Genomic DNA, 21,325 nt, shown 5'->3' with positions numbered 1-21,325 from the left:
GAAAAAACTTAGCAGGTCTGTCAGCATCTGTGGAAAGAGAAACAAGAGTTAATGTTTCGAGTCCGTATGGCTCTCCTTCAGAGCGAAAGAGAAATAGAAATGTGATGGATTTTATACTGTTTAAGAGGGGTGGGAGCAGGTGGAGCATGGTAGAAGGTCAGGGATAGGTGGGAGCTAAGGGGAGATTGACAAAGATGTCGTGGACAGAAGACGAAAGGAGTGTTAACAATAATGATATAGACTAAAGAAGGTGCTATATTTGCGTAAAGGGAAGAGCAGAATGTGTTAATAGCAGAACAAGGGTCAGCAGTCTTGTATGCTGCTCTTGACTGTTTCATTGTTATGCAATGGCTTATTGGGTAATACATTTTTTGCAATGTGGTGGAGTTAATTTGTGCCAAGGGCATTTTAAAAGACCAAGGAGAAGGAAAGCAAGAATCTCACAGGGCCCTGAAGTAATATGCTGTAAACATTTTATGATTTCTTAGATGCATTTGTACATAACCCTGTGATATATAGAAAATGATTGCCCAATAGCAAGCCTTTCATTTCACATTAAGTTTCATATGATGATGTCATACACCATAAGAGAAAAATTGGAGTGTTTTTTGAATGCTATTTGTTTCGGGCACCGAGTGCCTGATTATTAAATCTATGCATTGTTTAGGATACAGTGAATATGACAGCAGGAGTTTAAAGATGGTGCTGATGTTACTTCTGGAGAAATTCAAGAAATAACTTTTCAGTGGGTCAGTAGAAAATTTGGTGCCTGATATATTTTACAGCTTCATGTTTTATGAGTTAGGAATGCAAAAGGTACATTATCAGAGCTAGCTGTAGAATAGTCATTGGCTTATTTGCTATAAGCACATATACATTTCACACAAGCAAACAGAAGATTTTCTGATATTTTCTGTATGTTTGATGTTACATGTCCTATGAACATCTATCGTGTGCCTCCTGTGTGTTATTTTTTACACCTCTCATGGACCTTATATATTTTTGTGCCTCCTTTATGCCCACTCTTCATTGCCAAATCCTCGTTGCCTCTTCTCCTGTTTGCTAAAGGCATGTGATGTAGAGTGAGTCTACAGAAATGAAAAGAACACTCTAAATTACAAAGAAATGAATTTCAAAATCCTCGTATGAACTCTTTTGTAATCCCAGATGTTGTTTACAAAGTGTTTAGCTTTTCTATGCTTGAAATAAACTGTATTTGTTTGTTTGTTCAGGGCAATGGGGAACTTGCAGCAAGCACTCGTGTGCTTTGAAAAGAGACTGGTGGTAGCCCATGAACTTGGAGAGTCGTCCAACAAAGCCCAGGCATATGGGGAGCTTGGCAGCTTACATAGCCAGCTAGGGAACTACGAACAGGCAATTTCTTGCCTTGAGCGTCAACTAAACATTGCCAGAGAGATGAAGAATCGGATACTGGAGAGTGATGCAGCCTGTGGTCTTGGTGGAGTTTACCAACAGATGGCAGAATATGAAACTTCACTACAGTACCATCAGCTTGATTTAGAGATTGCAGAGGAAACCAATAACCCGACATGTCAGGGTCGTGCCTATGGTAACCTGGGATTGACTTATGAATCTTTGGGAAATTATGAACGGGCTGTAATGTATCAGGAGCAGCATCTGAGTATTGCTGCCCAGATGAATGACTTGGTGGCTAAAACTATCGCATACAGCAGCTTAGGGAGAACACACCATGCCTTACAGAACTACTCGCAGGCAGTCATGTACTTACAGGAAGGTATGTGCTCCTCTGCATTAATATACTGTGCTCTCTGATGTTTTCTATCTAACATCCCTCCTCCTTCTCCCAAGACAATATGAAACTATAACATCTGATGCAACATCCATTGATTTTAGCATTGCTGCCATTGAAGAAACTATGCAAAACTCTTTCTTCTGTAAACAAGTGGTGACTCATCAAATGTAGCACAGATTAGGTGCAATTCAGAGCACAGTTCTCTCCACACTGGCCTTGAATTTCCTGGAACCTCTTGACATAATTATGGAGAGTGCTACAGTGCCGATTTTGTTTGAGGATATTTACATGTAACTGATCTACACCAGTTTTATGCTGAGACAGCAGAATGCACAACTTCCCTTGATGGCCTGTGCTATTTCTGAGATACATCCATGAAAACCCCCTGCATTTCATTTACATAGCTGCACATTCCCACACAAAACAGTCACATGAGTTTCCTTCGTTGTCACTACTAATGCATAATTCAAGCTTGTCAACTCACCCCTCGGTTGGCTTGGGCTTCTTGTACCCACGACCTGGTTCCATCTGGTATCTGTTGCCTTTAGGACAGTCTGCAGGTGACCTTTGGCAAAGTTGCAGAACCACCTTTTGCCAGACCTGCTTCTTTCCTTTATCCCTCCGTGAAAAAAGAAATACTTCTGAGACATTGGAAATACATCGAATCAGTGAAGTTATTGCTAGTGTGAGGCAGCCTGAGTCTAATTTAACAGCCAGTAGAAAATGAAAACTTTACCCAAAATATCTGAACTATTTTTAAAAATTCAGTTGTGTTATTTTCTTCAACAGGAGCCGATTTAGGCTCTTTTTGTTCTCTTTGTAGCATAATGCTCTAAAATTCAAGTGCATGAATATTGTTGTAGAAATGTTAGCCTTTTTATTTTCTTCTGTCTGAGTTGAATTTACTCTGGTGCAATGGCGGCATCTTTTAAAATCCAATTTCTTTTGTAACTCCTAACGCAATTGAAGTTTTTCCACCAATACTTGCGTGAATGCCTTGGTGGCGTCTCATATGGACTTTATGCTTGTTGCTCAGGACTGAGGCTGGCAGAGCAGCTCGGCCGCAGAGAAGATGAGGCTAAAATCAGACATCGACTGGGACTTTCGCTGTGGGTCAGTAGAAACCTCGAGGAGGCACAGCACCAGGTACTGGACACCTAGTCAATCAAGTAAAACGAATGGTTGATAACATTTAGGTGGGAGGTCTGTCAGGCTGAATGTTATATTTTCAGAAGTCCCTGTTTACGTTTCATTTCTATCTTTTCTTACTTTATAAAAAAAAATCCGGATAAAATTAAATTGGAAATTTAAAGTCTTGCGTCATGTGAAAAATCAGAAGGGGAAAATTCAATGCTGCAAAAACTCTGCAAATATTTATGCCAATTTTATTATTGCATCTCATGCTCAACAGGTTTTATAAGTACATAAAAATTGTCTTCTGCTTGTTGAATGACACAGGTTAAAAGCACGACAGACAACATCAGGTTCAATCTGCATTTGCAGCGGAAAGTGCTGTGCAAATCTCATATAGCTCACAACAGCCTTTAAGACCTCAGGTAATTGTGGTGATGGTGTGTTGCAGATCACTCAGAGTCTGAGTTACTGCGGCGACGTGCACTTGAACGTGCAGGTTGTAGCCTGGAGCTAAGGAATGTGATGACAGAGGCTTCAACTTTCTTTGCATCACATGGCTGACCAGGAACCCCTCTCGCTCTTACCGCCTGCCATTGGCATGCGTTGGAAGCATTTGCAGGTGACAATCAACCTGTTTGGCCGTGTTATGAACACATGTTCCTTGGCCATCGAACTCTGGGGTGGGACTCCAGTCCAGAGCTTCTGGTTCAGAGGCAGGGACACTATCCACTGCACCACAAGACCAGCAAATAGTACTGATTAACAAATCAGGTGAAAATGAGTAGAAACTCGAGTGGAATAATCCTAACAAAAACTAAGAACCGTATTCGTATTTCGGCAATGTCTTTTTGAATTTTAGGGAATTGTTCCTTTGGCACAGTGCAACCTTCAGTTGAAGAAAGGAGGAACAGTTTCAAGAATAATTCATGATACTCCCTGGTGCTTATGGTTGTGTGAAGCAATCAGCCTGCGCGAGTAACAACTTGGCCACTGGAAATCATTTGCAAGCACTTCAAGCAGCAACTGTATACAGCTACAAAGTGATTACTGTATATTCAGAGAGAGGTGGAGTCAGATTCATTTAATTGAATGGGTTACAATAATGTTGCAAGTACTAATGTGATTTGATGCATTGGTACTGCAGTACACTGGGTGTTGCAATGTGCAGTAGTACACTGCACAGATTGAGCATACAGTTCACAGGTTGTGTAGTACTCTGCGTGGAGTAAAGTACAGCTCGCAGGGTGTGCAGTATTCTGCGGAGTCAATTGCAATACACTATTAATGGAATGCTGCTATTCCACACTCACTAAGCCGTTGAGCAGAGACTTACCGCTTTTGTACAGAAAATTAAAACATGGTAGTAGCCCATTTCAGATGACACTTTTGCACTTCCAAACAGTCTGTTACAAAACAGTGAAAGTGGCCTTGGGAAATTATACATAACTGAAGAATTTATGCTAGCATTGCGGAGGCCCAAAATAGGGGAAAAAAGTAATTACATAAAACATTGGAATGTAATTGAGTTTTTTGTGTCAAAATAGTGAAATATGTAACTTGTGAGCAAATATTGCCTCTATTTTATGATGCGTATGCAGTAACAGACATGGTGATACTGACATCAGACATTAGATATCTTGGCTTTGGGACTCCCAAGAGTCATTCTGTACAGTGCTGAACAAGTTGGGTTCATAATTATTTAGTGAAACAAGCTTGCTTTCTTTCTCCCCTGAAGGCTGTTCTGATGCACAAAACATCGCATTTGATGGATTATTTATAATATTCATTAAAGCATTGTTTTTCTATTTCAGCTTTACAGAGCATCTGCCTTATTTGAAAATATCCGCCATGAAGCACAGCATAGCACTGATTATAAACTTTCACTGTTTGATCTTCAAACATCCTCCTACCAAGCTTTACAGCGTGTTTTGGTCAGCCTGGGTAAGCAGAGTTCCAGAGCGGGGCAATCGTCTTGAGTATAGTCAATCCCTGACACACAAACAGAAGCCATTTTTTTTTCCCAGGCAACTTTTCTTTCCTGTTTTTCTTTTCTTCTCAGGGAGTAGCTAACAACCGGCAAGAGGGAGGGTAGCTGACCTGTGGGTTTTTGCCCTTGTTGGTTCAGTGCAGTGCTCCCTAAGATATTTTCTCTTTCACCCAATGAGGAAGCATTGATCTGCACAGGACAGTGCAGCTGAGATCAGATCAGGAGATAAATCCACATATCACTCTGCGTCGCCATGATTTGATAATTTCACTGAGCGCGCCACTGGAGGAATGAGCACCACTAAAACAAATTAATCTGGTTGTTCATTTCAATACTGTTTGTGGGACCTTCATTTGTGCAAATTGGCTCTCATTACTGCCTTTGTGCGACAATGATTACACTTCAAATAGCCAGTAAAGCACCTTTGGAGGCCCTGAGGTTTGTGAAAGCCACTTAGAAAAAAGATCTTGCATTTTCATTAATTGGCAATCTTACTCTGATACAGCTGCTGTGCGTACATGGAAAATAGTATTTTTTTATATAATACAGGATTCTCTGGGAGTTTAAGTGAGTGCAAGGAGCTTAACTATGTATCTAAAATTCTATATCTCACCTGAGAATATTTGAGTTTGAAATTGAATGGCTTTCAATCCATCCCCAAGTCATTGTCAGCTTGATGGCCACATATAGCATTTGAATTCAGCAAATCAAAAGTTTTTTTTGCAAAATTCCATGTATCTGTTTTTCTAAGTATTTGCAGTTCATAGTTTATCCTGTTGCAACTTTGAGACAAATAAACACAAGTTGTGAATCAACACAAGGTGACAGCAGTTTAAATGTTAACAAGGGAATGTATAATCTGGGAATCTCACACTAAAGATACTCAGTTAATAGTAAATTTAATAGCAAATGTACTTTGCGTTTACAATTTTTATAAATTTTGTAGGATGTATTTATATAGATAATCACGTGTATAGAATTAAGGGAATTGAGAATGTTGAAGCTTCTTTTTAACATAAGTTCTTACACAACACAGGGATAATGGCCTCTGCCATCTGAAAATTAAGTCCAATGTATTCTTAGATGGCATATATATTTTTCAAAAACAAATTATAAGTCAAGCATCCCATCCTTCCTCACACATTTTGTTTTTTTTTTAATACTCTTTGTTAGGTCGTCATGATGAGGCATTGGCAGTAGCAGAGAGGGGAAGAACAAGGGCATTTGCTGATCTCTTGGTAGAAAGGCAAACAGGACAGGAAGAATCTGATCCATTGACTCCAGTCACCATTGACCAGATACTGGAGGCCATCAATAATCAACGTAGCCTGGTGCTGTACTATTCACAAGCAGCTGGATACCTCTACAGCTGGTTACTAGCACCAGGAGCAGGTATGGGTGCATGTTGATGTCTTGAGAGTGAAATGTAATCCTGATTTTTGCACCTGGAGTAGCTGGTGAATTTACTGATGTCTGTGTTGTAGCATTGATTGCGCTATCTTGTGTATTGTAACACTGATTCTTGGCACTATCTGAAACAGAGTTTGGCATATCAATGCCTGTATGTATGTACAAGAGTGGTTATTTTAATTTTAAATCTGTCACTGCTGACTATTAAAGTATCCAATTACACTATTTGAAGAAGGGCAGGGGAGTTCTCTCACTGTCCTGAAAAATTCATAGTCCATAAAAAAAAAACACTAAAACACAGTAAGTGCCATTGCTGTTTTGACTGTACCAGGCTCAAATTGGCTGCCACATTTTCCATGTTACAACAGAGATGGCAGTTCATAAAGCACTTTATTGGTTGTAAAGCTCTTTGGGATGTTGTGAGGTTATGAAGGGCACTATAGAAAAGTAAGTTTTTTCCTTTCTTTTGCAAGACATAATATAGGGCTTCATAAAAAGAGGCATTGAGTGCTCAAGCAAGGAGGTCATGTTGAACCTTTGTAAAGCTCTGGTTAGGCCACAACTAGAGTGTTGCGTCCAGTTTGGTCACCACTCTTTAGGAAGGATGTGAGAATTGTTGATACGGTGCAAAGGAGATTTATCAGAATGGTTCCAGGGATGAGGAATTTTAGCTACAAGGTTAGTTTAGAGAAGCTGGGGTTGTTCTCCTTGGAGCAAAGGAGACTGAGGGGGGATTTGATTGAGGCATATGAAATTATGACAGATTTGGATGAGGTAGACAAAGAAAAGTTGTTCCTATTCTGAAATGGTACAAGGACCGGGGACACAGAATTAAGGATTTGGGCAAGTGATGCACAGAGCATGTGAGCAAGAACTTACACAGCGAGTGGTAATGACCTAGAGCTCGCTGCCTATGAGAGCAGTGGAAGCAAAGACATTAGTGATTTCAAAGGGAAATTGTATGGTCACTTGAGGGAAATAAACATGCAAGGCTATGGGGATAGAACAGGGCAATGGGACCAACTGGAATGCTCTGCAGAAAGCTGGTATGGACTCAATGGGCCAAATGTCCTCCCTTGGTGCCATAGTGACTCTATGGAGTGAATTTTACTGTGGAACTGATTACCTGCACCCCCTGAAATTTGGCAACCTTCAGTGAAATTGTGCTGGGGGTGACCTTCATTGGGTCAGAATTGGACTTTCACCCTCATTGGGAAGGAAGTCCTGTCTTGGAGAGCTGGTGGCCAATCTGATTGGTTGGCAGTTCTGTAGTCCCAGCAGAAAAGGCAGTAGTGGCCACTGCTGGGACTACAAGCAGTCCCAAAGAATAAGAGAAGATGTCACTTGCACTTGAGATAAGTCGAGGGGTTTTGTGTGGGCCCAGCTGGGAGACCCCAGTGATGGAGGTTGGGAGCGGGGGGGAGGTCAGGTTAGAGAGGCTAAGGCCAAATGATAGTTAGAGGGGGTATGAACTTGGGAAAGGGGGTTTGTGAGTGGCCCCTCATGGGCACAGTGGACCCCCACAAAAAAAGCACCCTACCCGCCCTCCTGCAATTCCTGCCTGACAGCAGCCTGGCAATCAAAGCCTTGCGCCCGCCTTTCCCTGCAGACTGAAAAATTGCAGCAGAGGTGGATTGAGACCCTTAAGTGGCTGTTAATTGGCCACTTGAGGGCCTCAATAGACCTAAGGGCAGGCTGGCTGCCTGATGCCTTGCTGCCTCCTGTAATATGGGAACACAGAAATAGGAGTAGGCCATTCGGCCCGTCGAGCATGCTCCAGCATTCAGTATGATCATGGCTGATCATTCACTTCAATGCCTTTTTCCCACACTATCCCCATATCTTTTATGTTTTTTTTTATTCACGGGATGTGGGCTTTGCTGGCTGGGCCAGCATTTATTGCCTATCCTAATTCCCCTTGAGAAGGTGGTGGTGAACTGCCTTCTTGAATCGCTGCAGTCCAGGTGGTGTAGGTACATGTGGTGCTGTTAGGAAAGGAGTGCCAGGATTTTGACCCAGCAACAGTGAAGGAATGGCGATATATTTCCAAGTCAGGATGGTGAGTGACTTGGAGGGGAACTTCCAGGCAGTGGTGTTCCCATTTATCTGCTGCCCTTGTCCTTCTAGATGGCAGTGGTCATGGGTTTGGAAGGTGCTGTCTAAGAAGCCTCAGTGAATTCCAGCAGTGCATCTTGTAGATGGTACACACTGCTGCTACTGTGCGTCGGTGGTGGAGGGAGTGAATGTTTGTGGATGTGGTGCCAATCCAGCTGACTGCTTTACCCTGGACGGTGTCCAGCTTCTTCAGTGTTGTAGTATTTCAGTGGGGAGTATTCCATCACACTCCTGACTTATGCCTTGTAGATGGTGGACAGGCTTTGGGGGAGTCAGGAAGCGAGTTATTCGTTGCACGATTCCTAGCCTCTGATCTGATGTAGCCACAGCATTTATATGGCTAGTCCAGTTCCGTTTCTGGCCAATGGTAACCCCCCAGGATGTTGATAGTGGGGGATTCAGTGATGGTAATGCCATTGAACATCGTGGGGTGATGGTTGGATTCTCTCTTATTGGAGATGGTCATTGCCTGACACTTGTGTGGCGTGAATGTGGCTTGCCACTTGTCAGCCCAAGCCTGGATATTGTCCAGGTCTTGCTGCATTTGGACAGGGACTACTCCAGTATCTGAGGAGTCACAAATGGTGCTGAACATTGTGCAATCATCAGTGAACATCCCCACTTCTGACCTTATGATGGAAGGAAAGTCATTGATGAAGCATTGATGAATTTTCCACCACCATTCATGGCTGGATGTGGCAGGACTGCAGAGCGTAGATCTGATCCGTTGGTTGTGGGATCGCTTAGCTCTGTCTATCACTTGCTGCTTATGCTGTTTGGCACCCAGGTAGTCCTGTTTTATAGCTTCACCAGGTTGACACCTCATTTTTAGGTATGCCTGGTGCTGCTCCTGGCATACCCGCCTGCACTTTTCATTGAACCAGGGTTGATCTCCTGGCTTGATGGTAATGGTAGATTGGGGGATATGCTGGGCCATGAGGTTACAGATTGTGTTCGAGTACAATTCTGCTGCTGCTGATGGCCCACAGCACTTCAGGGATGCCCAGTCTTGAGTTGCTAGATCTGTTCGACATCTATCCCATTTAGCGCGGTGGTAGTGCCACACAACACACAGAGGGTATCCTCAATATGAAGGCAGGACTTCCTCTCCACAATGACTGTGCGGTGGTCACTCCTGCTGATACTGTCATGGGCAGATGCACCGCTGCAGGCAGCTTGGTGAGGTCAAGTATGTTTTTCCCTCTTGTTGGTTCACCCACCACCTGCCGCAGACCCAGTCTAGCAGCTATGTCATTTAGGACTCGGCCAGCACGGTCAGTAGTGGTGCTACCGAGACACTCTTGGTCATGGACATTCAACATTCTCCGCTCTTGCCACCCTCAATGCTTCCTCCAAGTGATGTTCAACATGGAGGAGCACTGATTCATCAGCTGAGGGGGGGTGGTATGTGGTAATCAGCAGGAGGTTTCCTTGCCCATATTTGACCTGATGCCATGAGACTTCATGGGGTCCAGAGTCGATGTTGAGGACTCCCAGGGCAACTTCCTCCCGACTATATACCACTGTGCCGCCACCTCTGCTGGGTCTGTCCTGCTGGAGGGACAGACATAACTAGGGATGGTGATGGTGGTGTCTGGGACAATATCTGTAAGGTATGATTCCATGAGGATGACTATGTCAGGCTGCTGCTTGACTCGTCTGGGAGACAGCTCTCCCAATTTTGGCACTAGCCCTAGATTTTAGTGAGGAGGACTTTGCAGGGTTGACAGTGCTGCAGTTGCTGTTGCCGTTTCCAGTGCCTAGGTTGATGCCGGGTGGTTCGTCCAGTTTCATTCCTTGGCATTTAGAAATGTCACTCTTTGTTTTCAACATACTCAATGACTGAGCTTCCACAGCCCTTTGGGGTTGAGGGACTGGTCGGGTCTGGGCAGGAAGGTGACAGGTTGGCCACCCGCTTTACTTTACAAGCTCCCCCACCTTCAAATATGCCAGCAGGGTGAGGGTGAGGGTAAAATTCAGCTCTATGACTCTATAATCAGATGACATAACCTTGGGTATGATTTTAACTCTGTATAAGTGAATGGGTTTTGAGTAAGTTAAAATATTTCTTCATATGTCAAAACATTTCCTTGCAACTATGATAGTATTACAACAAAAATTATTATTCTGGCTCTTTTCTCTCTCCAAATAGTGAAAAAAATTCATGAACACAACCTTACTGTAAACCTAGTAGTAATTTGCTTTTTATTATTTATGATATGTGTAAAGGTAACCGAGATTTTTAAGCACTTAAATTTCAATTCACATTTATGTGTCCAATTAACCTTAGTACAGTTAAGGTGATTCAATGAGAGATTACTTTGTTTGAATGAGGAAAAACGTGCAAATGGAGTGTAACAACAAATGGGCCAAAGGTGATGCAATTTAAGCTAGAAAGGCAATTAGATACATCAGGATTTTCCATTCACTGTTAGACTATAACATTTTAATAGACGATGCAACACTACATAGTCAAATTCAGGAAATGAGGTCAACTAATTCTGTGATTCATTTCCTATGTGGTGATTAGCTCAGTGGACATTCTGCAACAGATACTGACTTGATTTTAAAGTGTGACCCCATGCAGACTCATTTCAAGAAAGAGTTAACGATTTATTAAAACGTGTTTGAAGTGCGTTGCCATCAAGATCTCTTTTAAACATTTATTTGTAAAATGGGTTTTTTGCCATGTCGAGAGAGAGAACTTTCAGAATGCATTACTATGCAGCTTCAGTGCACTATGTAATGATTGCCAGCAAGCAATGAGCCCCAGATGTGGATGTGTGACATGGTGTTAGGTGCTACATTATTGTACTTAACCAGAGTGGGGCATGTGTTGGAATATTTGTGTCTCAGAATAGGAAATCAGGCACAACTGCTGGAAATAATTAAAAAAAAACTTCACCACAGTCCATAGGCAAGCAACAACAGGAAAAATATCTCTGTTGATTTTCTTTGACAAAAATCAATAACATGTTTAATGCCTTCTCACGTTGCTTTTGAAGTAGAATTAAACTCTTTGTAAAAGTGATATATATTAATAATTAACTCACCAGCATTAGTAACTAATACTTTATAACACTATAGTGTTGAATAACAAATTTAACTTTGTGCTCCAAATTTCTCAATGACTTGACTTCTATTTTGTGATAAGTATCCAGATGGCATAGTTAAAAGGGAGTCTGACAGAATATTTGTGATCCAAAGTGAAATAAGTTACCAGAGAAGACCACTGAGGATGACATATAAATAAGTTTAAGAGACAATTAAATGGATTTCTAGAAAGAGAAGGGATTAAGACACATGGGGGTAGAATGTGCATGGGGTATCTAGGGATCATTATCATAATAACTGATGGGTGGAATCTCTTTGGAAATGGATTTTCCAACTAGTTCTCTTTCCACTATGGGCAGGAAGGTGACAGGCTGGCCACCCACTTTATTTTACAAGCTTCTCACCTTCAAATATGCCAGCAGGCTGGGGTGCGGGTTGCAAAATTTAGCCCTATGTCTTTTTATGACTCTGTAATCAGATGACATAATCTTGGGTCCGATTTTAACTCTGTGTAAGTGAATGGATTTTGAATAAGGTAAAATATGACAGGATCCCTGTGGAAATTCAACCCCTTAGCAAGAAGGTAGGGTCAGTAAATCTCTTGCAATCTCTAGCAGACTAAAATATACTTTTATATTTCTATACACAAGAGTATGCAGTGAGTGCAGATGGATATGACTTTCCCCCCTTTTTTGTTACCTATTATACATATATTTTTCCTGGATGAGTCAAACATTGCCAAACGGGCAAATTGCTGTGTATTACCCAGCATATGCTACACACTGTGCCGTAACTATTGCACTGGGATACAGAGGGGTGGGTGGGAGCAGCAGTGAATGATGTGGATCACAGTGTAGCAGTGCAGACGCTGAATCAGTATAAATGTGGTTGCTGCTCCTACCCACTGGAGACTGTCGAGGTCTAAGCACTTCATTCCTGTTCTAATGAAAAAATAAGTTAGGCAACATTCTACCTAAGATGTGGGAATCAGTTCTGCTCTAAAACTTCACACTCGAAACTGTTTTGCATCAGACAATGAACTGACTTATGCAAAAAATTGCATAGAGTTTCAAAATTTAAATTGCGCTAATTATAGCCTCTTATAATCTGATTCATTTTGTGTTTGCAAAACTCAACCAAAATCAGAGCAATTCCTTAAAATTCCCTTTGCACTGAAACATGTTTGCTGTTAGTGATTCTGTTCTCTAATATCTAGTTATAGTTCTGCAGAATGTAATGGAAACAAATCGTCCCTGGTGTGTATTCTCATGAATACACCACCACTGGGTATAGTGCACTGCAGTAATAAGTCCCACTGCTCCCTGAGCCGTGACAAATGTGAAAAAGTTTGATCAGACCATCTAATTGTTTAATGTAGATTAACAGAATCTGGGCACCAGGTTTGTAAACTTAACAAGTAAATAACTGTTTATTGAACAAACTGTCATAAGGTATGTCCTTTACAGTATATTACATATTTTCTTCCTGTACCATTCATCAGGGCCTTTGTTAGCACTGGTGTATGAAGACAAACCTGGAGTAGGATTAATACTACCTCCAATTTTTCCTCTTTCCCTTGGTTAGGCTGGCATCACTGCTTGGTGGTTCCCTCTGTTTGAAAAACTGAGATGGCAGCTTTACCGCTGTGATAAACTGCAATGCACTTCAGCACCTGATTCAAATTTTTTAATGGAAATATATCTCCTAAGGCAGGAAAGGTGTCCCCATGACCCAATCCCTACCATCTCGATTACTTCCCTCCTCTCAGCAATCTGCATTAAAATTGATTGATGAGATGAAATGCTACCTCATTCATTGGTTGTAAGGATTCAATATGAAATTAATTCGTATAGACTCAACCCAGTGCCTAGTGGCCCATAGCATGAAACTCCCCCAGAGTTTAGCGCAAATTGTCCCAAAATTCCATGTTTTTTGTTTTTAAATCAGAAAACTCAATTGGGGCCGAAACTGTTTCTGCTGGTTCACTATATGAAAAGTAAAGTACACATAAATTTCCACCTCTTGAGCCCTCATGCATTTAATTAATGCATATTAAAATGAGGGTCACTGCTGCTAGAGCCCCGAATTTCCTATATTTATGCTGGCAATGCACAAGGGGTTGGTTAGAATGAGAAATATAAGGCACAGCTGTTTTCAGGATCAGCTGAGACTAGCTGAAGTAAGGAGTTTTTGAGTCTGATGACTGCTGAAAGTTTGAATTACTGCAGTTGGGAACAGCCTTTCGGAGCAATTCATTTTTTGGCATTGAGCCTAGACAGTCTTGAACTTGTTTCAGAGTGCCTGTGTGAGTCTGCCGAGAGGTTTTGATACCCTCTCCTTTATCCCCCCACTCAGACACACGGTGAAAGTCTCTCAGGAGCAAGGATGGCTTTCTCTCTGGGCATATCTTTGTAGGCAATTATCTTGGAGGAGGAGGAGGTGCAAGAGAGCATGGAGAAAAGGAGGGTGAGGCAAATTTGAACAGAATAAACCTTAGCAGACGTTTTCCCTCTAGAGTATACAACTGATAGCAGTCCCATGAAAACTGTGGGGAGGAGATGTGCATCAGAAGAGTGCATGTGCCAAAAAGGCAATGGTGGTAGTGTGTCAACTACAGCAGGACCTGCAGTCAGAGTAATCTGACCTAAGTGCTGTGTCAGTGACAATAATGGTGACAGTGACATTCAGCTTTATGGAATGGGGTCAGTTCAGGCAGTCATGAGGGATTTGTGCCATATCAGCCAGTGTGCCATTCATACATGTATTGATTAGATGACTGACATTTTTCAGGAGAGCTGTTTAGAGAAATAGAAGTGTTTCAGGACCATTCAATTTTATGGGGTTACTCATTTTCACAAGGTCCAGAATGCAATATATGGCATCCATGTTGTTTTGAAAGCTTCTGCATTTAACCCCTCAACTTTCTCTGCAGAAATTGCTTCCACTCCTGAATGTCTAGATTGTGTAAGACAACATGCAAAGAACCTTTCACGTCCAGGGGAAATTTGTTGGAAGCTGCCCCTATATATTCATGCATCAGAATCTGAGCTCTCCTGAAGCTCTTCAGAGCATAAAATGGTGTCGAGAGATGATCTTCTGATGACAAGACACACCCCTGCTCCCATGACTACATTTAAGAGTTTCATGAACAACAGATAAGCACCACAATGAAACACAGCTCTCCTAGAACAGTATTGAGATGATCATCAGTGTCTTAAAAGGGAATTTTTGCCACCTTGACAGGCCATAATGAGTTAAATATGTTAAAGCTCACGTGTTCCACATAACTGTTGCCTGCTAAGGTCCAAGTCCAAAAAGGCCTGGTCATTGAAATTTCTGGGGAGAGGGCTCTAGCTGCTTTCAAGAAAGCTGCTTTGTTCCTTCTCCAGCTCCCTGTACCAGATTACCCAGTGGAAATCACTTTTGGAAAGTGAGACAAACTCACTCATAGGTGATGCCGTGCAGAGAGTTAACTCAGTTAGCCAAACACTTCCTTATTTGCATCCAGCAATCTTTAGCCAGACCTTACTTTTCAAAGGCTGCATTCTTAAATTTTCAAGCACCTCCCCACACTACTTGATTTTTTTCTAGAGCACCAACCCAGCAAACTTTGGCAGATTCAGCTCTACATAAGTTTGGCAGTGTAAATCCCATCACATGGGCACAAATCCATTACAAATGCCACGTGGAATTTTGGGGCTATTAACACTAAATTGGCATTCTCATTCAAAGAGACCACAGGATGCTGGTGCTGAAGCTGCTCCTTTCTGTACTATATGCTATGTCGTGTCTTATTCCAAAAATCCCACCAGGCAATCGAAGTTTTGTTTGGAAAATTTGATTAGGTAGCATAAACATAGATTTTCATAGAAGTTCTCTCAGGTTGCAATAGTTTCAGAATTTGAATTCCATTTTAAAATTTGGAGGTAAAGGAGTTAGTATCAGTAAGTGTGACAATAAAGCTATTGAATTGTTGTAAAAAGCTAACTGGTTCATTAATGCCCTTACCCATCTGGCCCATATATGACTCCTGTCCCTTCATAGAATAGTATAGCAGAGAAGAAGGCCATTTGGTCCACCACATATACTTCGGCTCTTTGGAAGAGCAGTCCAGTCAGTCCCACTCCCCTGCTCCTTCCCCACATACCCGCAATTTTGTCTCCTTCAAATATTTGGTTGACACCTCCGAAGTGACCTAGCAAGCTACTCACTTATCTAAAGGATGGGAAATAAATGTCAGCCTTGCCAAGAATGAACAAAGGAAAAAGGATGCAGTGGGAAAGTGTGCTGTTCCAAGGTTGGAGCTGGGGGACATTTTTAAGGTAGAGGATTCTTTACTCTAGCACCATGATATTGCTCTGTAATTATAACTATAGTAAACTGGGAGGTCTGTGTGAAAATCTCTGCTTGTGCAAATCTGTACTACTGAATAAAATGTGTCAACCAATATTTTTCTCTTCATTCTTTCATGGGATGTGGGTGTTGCTGGCAAGGCCAGCATTTGTTGCCCATCCCTAATTGCCCTTGAACTGAGTGGCTTACTAGGCCATATCAGAGGGCAGTTAAGAGTCAACCACGTTGCTGTGGGTCTGGAGTCACATGTAGGCCAGACGAGGTAAGCACGGCAGATTTCCTTCCCTAAAGGGCATTAGTGAACCAGATGTATTTTTTTACAACAATTGGTGATAGTTGTCATGGCTATTACTGAGACTAGCTTTATATTCCAGACTTTTATTAATTGAGTTTAAAGTCCACCAGCTGCTGTGCTGAGATTTGAACCCATGTCCCCAGAGCATTGTCCTGGGCCTCTGAATTACTGGTCCAGTGACATTGTCATACACTACCATCCTCATACCATACTAGATTTGTTTAGCCATTAATCAACAACTGGGGTGGGGGGGTGGTTAGCTCAGTTTACTAGACAGCTAACGTGTGGTTCAGCAGCATGGAGTTCAATCCTTGTTGTGGCTGAGGTAGACTTGGGACCAGCCTCCTTGCCCTGCCCTGTCGCAAAACCATAGCATAAGCCAAGATTTGGCAACCCTCGAACAATTGAGGATGCTACCTGTAGAAGAAGAATCAACAGCTGCTTTTCCTGTTCAGTTTTCAATGATCAAAATTATCAATTGCAATTGAAACTGGATTGTCCAGTTTGAAACCAAATGGAATAGCTTTGTCTATTTCAGCCGGGGATGTGAACAATGTGAAAAATACCTTCTTTCGATACTTTAACTTGATACAGAGGGCAGGTTAGAACCATAGAACCATAGAAAAGTTACGGTGCAGAAAGAGACCATTCAGCCCATCATGTCTGTGCTGGCCAGAAAGAGAAGAAAGAAACTAGCCGCTCATTTTAATCCCACTTTCCAGCACCTGGTCTGTAGCCTTGCAGGTTACAGCACTTCAGATGCAGGTCCAGGCACCTTTTAAATGAGTTGAGTGTTTCAGCCTCAACCGCCAATTTGGGCAGTGAATTCCAGACGCCCACCGCTTCTCTGGGTGAAAAGGTTTTTCCTCATGTCCTCTCTAATCTTTCTACCAATTATCTTAAATCTATGCCCCCTGGTAATTGACCCCTCAGCTAGGGGAAACAAGTTGTTCCTGTCTAACCTATCTAGATTCCTCATAATTTTGTACACCTCAATTAGATCACCCTTAGCCTCCTCTGTTCCAAAGAAAACAACCCTAGTTTATCTCCTCATAGCTGCAATTTTTAAGCCCTGGCAACATTCTTGTGAATCTCCTCTGCACTCTCTCCAGAGCAATTATGTCCTTCCTGTCATGTGGTGACCAGAACTGTACACAAAATTCCAGCTGTGGTTCTGATTCCAAAGTTGCTTCTATGGAAATGATCTTGATGGTGAGGTGCTTTCTTTAGAAGGGAACGTTGTAGTGAGATTTGGCTCTTTTATAGATACCTTGTTGGCGAGGCCTCTATAAATAAATCAGATGTCATATGGATTTCTTTTAAACAAATGGCAACAGTATGGCCTTTTGCCCAAAATAAAAATGTAACTGTAGCCGTCAAATGTTAAAGCTTTCCTGAATATTGGTGCATGTTCTCAAATACTTGAGCTTGAGGAGTCTGAGGCTGCATACTATTGCCAGCGTAATTAGTGATTCCAGCTTTCTGATACCCGCAGTAATACTGCACATGTCTTCCTGTCTCTCTGTCTTCTTGCAGGAATATTAAAGTTTCACGAGTGCTATTTGGGCGATGGTCTGGCAGAAAGCAGCAATGATTTTAATGAAACAAGCAGCATCAACCTGCAGGCATCCAGCTTCTCTACTCTTGAGCAATATGTGACCAATGTCCGAGAAGCACTTGGCGTTGACTCCTACTATACCAGGTACAGTTTCCATTTCTTTAAAGGGTAATTATTTATTTTTATATCCTCCCTGTGTTTAAACTGTCATTCTTGCTTTGCTTCTTACAGAGACAGATTGAAGATTATAGACAGACTCAAAGTGCTTTATTATGGACTGAGATTGTGTTTGAGATCATTAAAATTAGTGAGTGATGCCTTTGCAGTTACTGCTGTAATGCATTGTAACACTGGCACATGTTTCAGTCTTTACACTTAGCTGTCATATGTTATGGTTTGAGCTTCTTCTTCATGAAGCACTAAATATTAAAGTGCAGTAGAAGCAGAAGATTGGAGAGTGAAAAGAAAATTTGCTCATTTATCTGCCTCACTCTGCAGTAAGTCCATAAATAGTGCCCACATAGCTGAGCTTCCCCATTCCTCCTCCTGCATTCTTTCTGGAACCTTACTATGCTGAGTTGAAATATGACCCTTTTAACTAAATCATATAAATAAAAGTCATATTTTGATTGAATATATTTAAGGTAAAGCCACTGATTTGCACTTTTTACAGAAAACAATGAAATTCTGGAATATAATCCCCAAAATGCTGACACAAATCATGGAAAATCCTTGACTCTTATGTAATAAAAACAGAATATAATTTATTTAACTGCCATAAATTAGTGGAATTCCATAAAATGAAAACAGAATTTGATCTGTTCAATCATGACATAAAGGAAGTCTTCAAAATTATTTAAGAGTATCAATTAATTAACACTGTTTAGCCCATTATAAACAAAAATGATGTTGGTACCTTTTTGGTTTGTATGTGTATGGTTTGGAATGTGTTTGCCATCTTCCTTCTCTGAGAGCATCCAGCCAGCCAGCCCACTTACCAAGTATACCCTTATACTTATATACCCTTACCCTTATACCTGTTCTGCTTTTCTGCTTAGCCTGAGATGCTCTTATTCCATCTTCTCTGAGTAACTCGTGGTTCATGAACTTGCCTACGAATCCTCAACGCTTCTATCTTATCTGCTGTCCCTAAATGTATCACGCTCTTGCCGGTTCACCCATGCCTGCCTTTCCAAGCTCCTTCCAGATGACCTGTCTGTTCACCCGCCAAGCCTGAGTACTTCACAGTCTTCCTATTCCGGTGACCAAGTTGCCCCCCCAGCTCACCAAGATGCCAGATCTGAGTCAAAAGCCCACTCCAGGGATCGGAGCTCTTGAGGATGACACTTCAATTCAGTATTGACATGATCTCTGTAACAACCTCCAGCCCTAAAACAACACCCCTACCCCTGCCATACTCACCATCCTTTTGACTTCAACCTTTGTGCGTACCTTCTTCCCTTTGCCCTGTTTATGGCAGTGCCTTGAGCTGTCTAAATTGCAATGCCTGAAATTTCCTTCCTAAGCTCTTCTTTTTTTCTGCCTTCCTCTCCTCTGTAAGATCCTGTGCTTTCGGTGCTCCTATCTATCCAATCTGTTCTTGGCTCGGCAAGCATTTTCTCATGTGCCTGTGAATCGCCTTATCAAAGTTTTCTGCATTAAAGAGCTATATATATGCAAGTTGTCATGGTCATCATTGTTTGGTGTCACACATGAGAAATGTATGTTACACTGTACCCGATTGGCTTAAGTGTATTTATGAAACAGAAAGGGAACCTACAATTAATTTACTTTTCTTTAAAAAAGAGTAAGGAAGAAATTAACCCAGAGATTCCAGCTTCTTTTTTTGTGCTTCGGAGTAGTGTGTCCATAAAGGGAAGAGCCAGCCAAAACTTCTCTAAATTGGAATGAGGGCTCTAAGACGGGGAGGGAAAAACCAATCAAAGGCTCTCAGTCCTAATTGTTATCCTCTGAAACCTGTTGAAGTACATGTCTATGGATGTTGGGTTGGAATTGAATGTGATACTTCCATAGTTGAATAACCTAAGGATCGCAGGAAAAATGTGCACGGTACCAGAGAATGCCTGCTACCCTTGGAATAATACCCTAGCAGGAGAAGAGAAAGGGCAAAATTTATGGAAAGGGGTCAAAATAAAATATTGTTTGTTGATGCAATCAGCTGAACAGTGAATATTTGCTTGGAATATCCTCCAATTTAATTGCACATTGGTAACAGCGACTGTGTGCAAATCAAGCGCTGAACATGTTGAAATATTATAATCACTGTGTTGAATTCATGCTATGCTTATGCTCCTGTGACTCTGGATAAATTTGTTTTTCCAGTTTTCTGTGAACCTTGCCTTCCTATCATGATGGCACTGAGTTTTGCTGCAAATTCTCCCAGTCCATCCAAGTGGACACCCTTCGGGTTAAGAATTTGTGAAGGCCCATTTGCGGATGCAGGAGTTGCAATTGGTGATCTGTTTGCTCCTGTTTCTGTTGAGAAGCAGCATGCAAAATTAATACTACATAAGAAATAGGAGTAGGAGTAGGCCATTTGGCATCTCAATCCTACTCTACTATTCATCCAATCATGGCTGATCTTCTGCCTCAACTTCATTTTCCTGTCCATGCTCCATATCCCTTGTATCCCTGAAAGATCAACAATCTTATCTATCCCGGCCTTGAATATACTAAATGATTCCACAGATTCACAACCCTCTAAATGAAGAAATTCCTTCTCATCCCTGTTCTAAACGATCGACCTCTTATCCTGAGGATATGCCCCCATGTTCTGGATTCTCCAGCAAGGGGAAACAACCTCTTAGGCCTGGATTTTCACTCCCGGTACGGGAGCATAGAATTGGGACATTTCCTGACTCCGCAAACCTGACCCCAGGAGAAAATGGCCCAGAAGGTTGGATTTTCATTCTGGGTTGTGGGGTTCCATGGGAGTCGGGCCGGGCAACCCTGGAATGATGAGTGTGGAGGCAGGCCGGGAAGAAGGCCTGCCTCGGTGCACTGGCGCTGTATTGAAGTTATAAAAAAAACACAGAAACATAACACGGCCCTGCAGCCTCAACCCTCACACCCCCTCACCTACCCCCCACACACCATGCCCCATCCTCGCCACCTCATGCCTCTCACCCAACCCCATGGCCCCCCTCACCCTCCATGTCAACCTATGCCCCTCTGCCCACTCCCCATGGCCTCTCATACCCTCCATGCCAACCTGTACCCCTCTGCCCACTCCCCATGGCCCCATATATCCTCCATGCCAACCCTTGCCCCTCTGCCTATTCCCTATGGCCTCTCAGACCCTCCATACAAACCTTTGCCCCCCCCCACCCACCCCCATGTCCTTTTACAGCCCCCTGTGCCAACTCATGGCCCCCACCCTTTGCCCTACACCCTCCATGCCAACTCACCCAGCATCCACCATGGGCAGACCTTAGGACCCATGCTGAGATTAAATAAAATAAAATTCCAAGTGTCTATTATAGACTCTTTTAAAAATCCTCATTCATAAAAACCCATTTACAACACTTACAATCCTTCAACTACATTATCCCTTATAACAACAAACATTTCATTCAAGTGCATAATCCCTTAAAACAACAAGAATTGAAATTCATTGTCCTACTT

The 21,325-nt window shown here is 42.1% G+C and overlaps 1 protein-coding gene across 3 annotated transcripts in view; it reads left to right on the top strand.

Moving 5' to 3' along the window:
* ttc28 (tetratricopeptide repeat domain 28) overlaps positions 1–21,325 on the top strand; it is a 761,973-nt gene that overhangs the window by 590,370 nt on the left and 150,278 nt on the right. For all 3 annotated transcript variants that reach the window (XM_078554281.1, XM_078554279.1, XM_078554282.1), the window contains 5 exons: positions 1,233–1,756; positions 2,811–2,920; positions 4,720–4,849; positions 6,069–6,287; positions 17,659–17,824. In XM_078554281.1, the coding sequence (XP_078410407.1) occupies positions 1,233–1,756; positions 2,811–2,920; positions 4,720–4,849; positions 6,069–6,287; positions 17,659–17,824 (1,149 nt within the window). The remainder of the gene's footprint in view (positions 1–1,232; positions 1,757–2,810; positions 2,921–4,719; positions 4,850–6,068; positions 6,288–17,658; positions 17,825–21,325) is intronic.

The sequence above is a fragment of the Cetorhinus maximus genome, chromosome 12, assembly GCF_964194155.1.
Source record: "Cetorhinus maximus chromosome 12, sCetMax3.hap1.1, whole genome shotgun sequence".
Lineage (NCBI taxonomy): Eukaryota > Metazoa > Chordata > Chondrichthyes > Lamniformes > Cetorhinidae > Cetorhinus > Cetorhinus maximus.
Note: the sequence above shows the minus strand (reverse complement) of the source record. Positions and strands in the feature narration are given on the sequence as shown.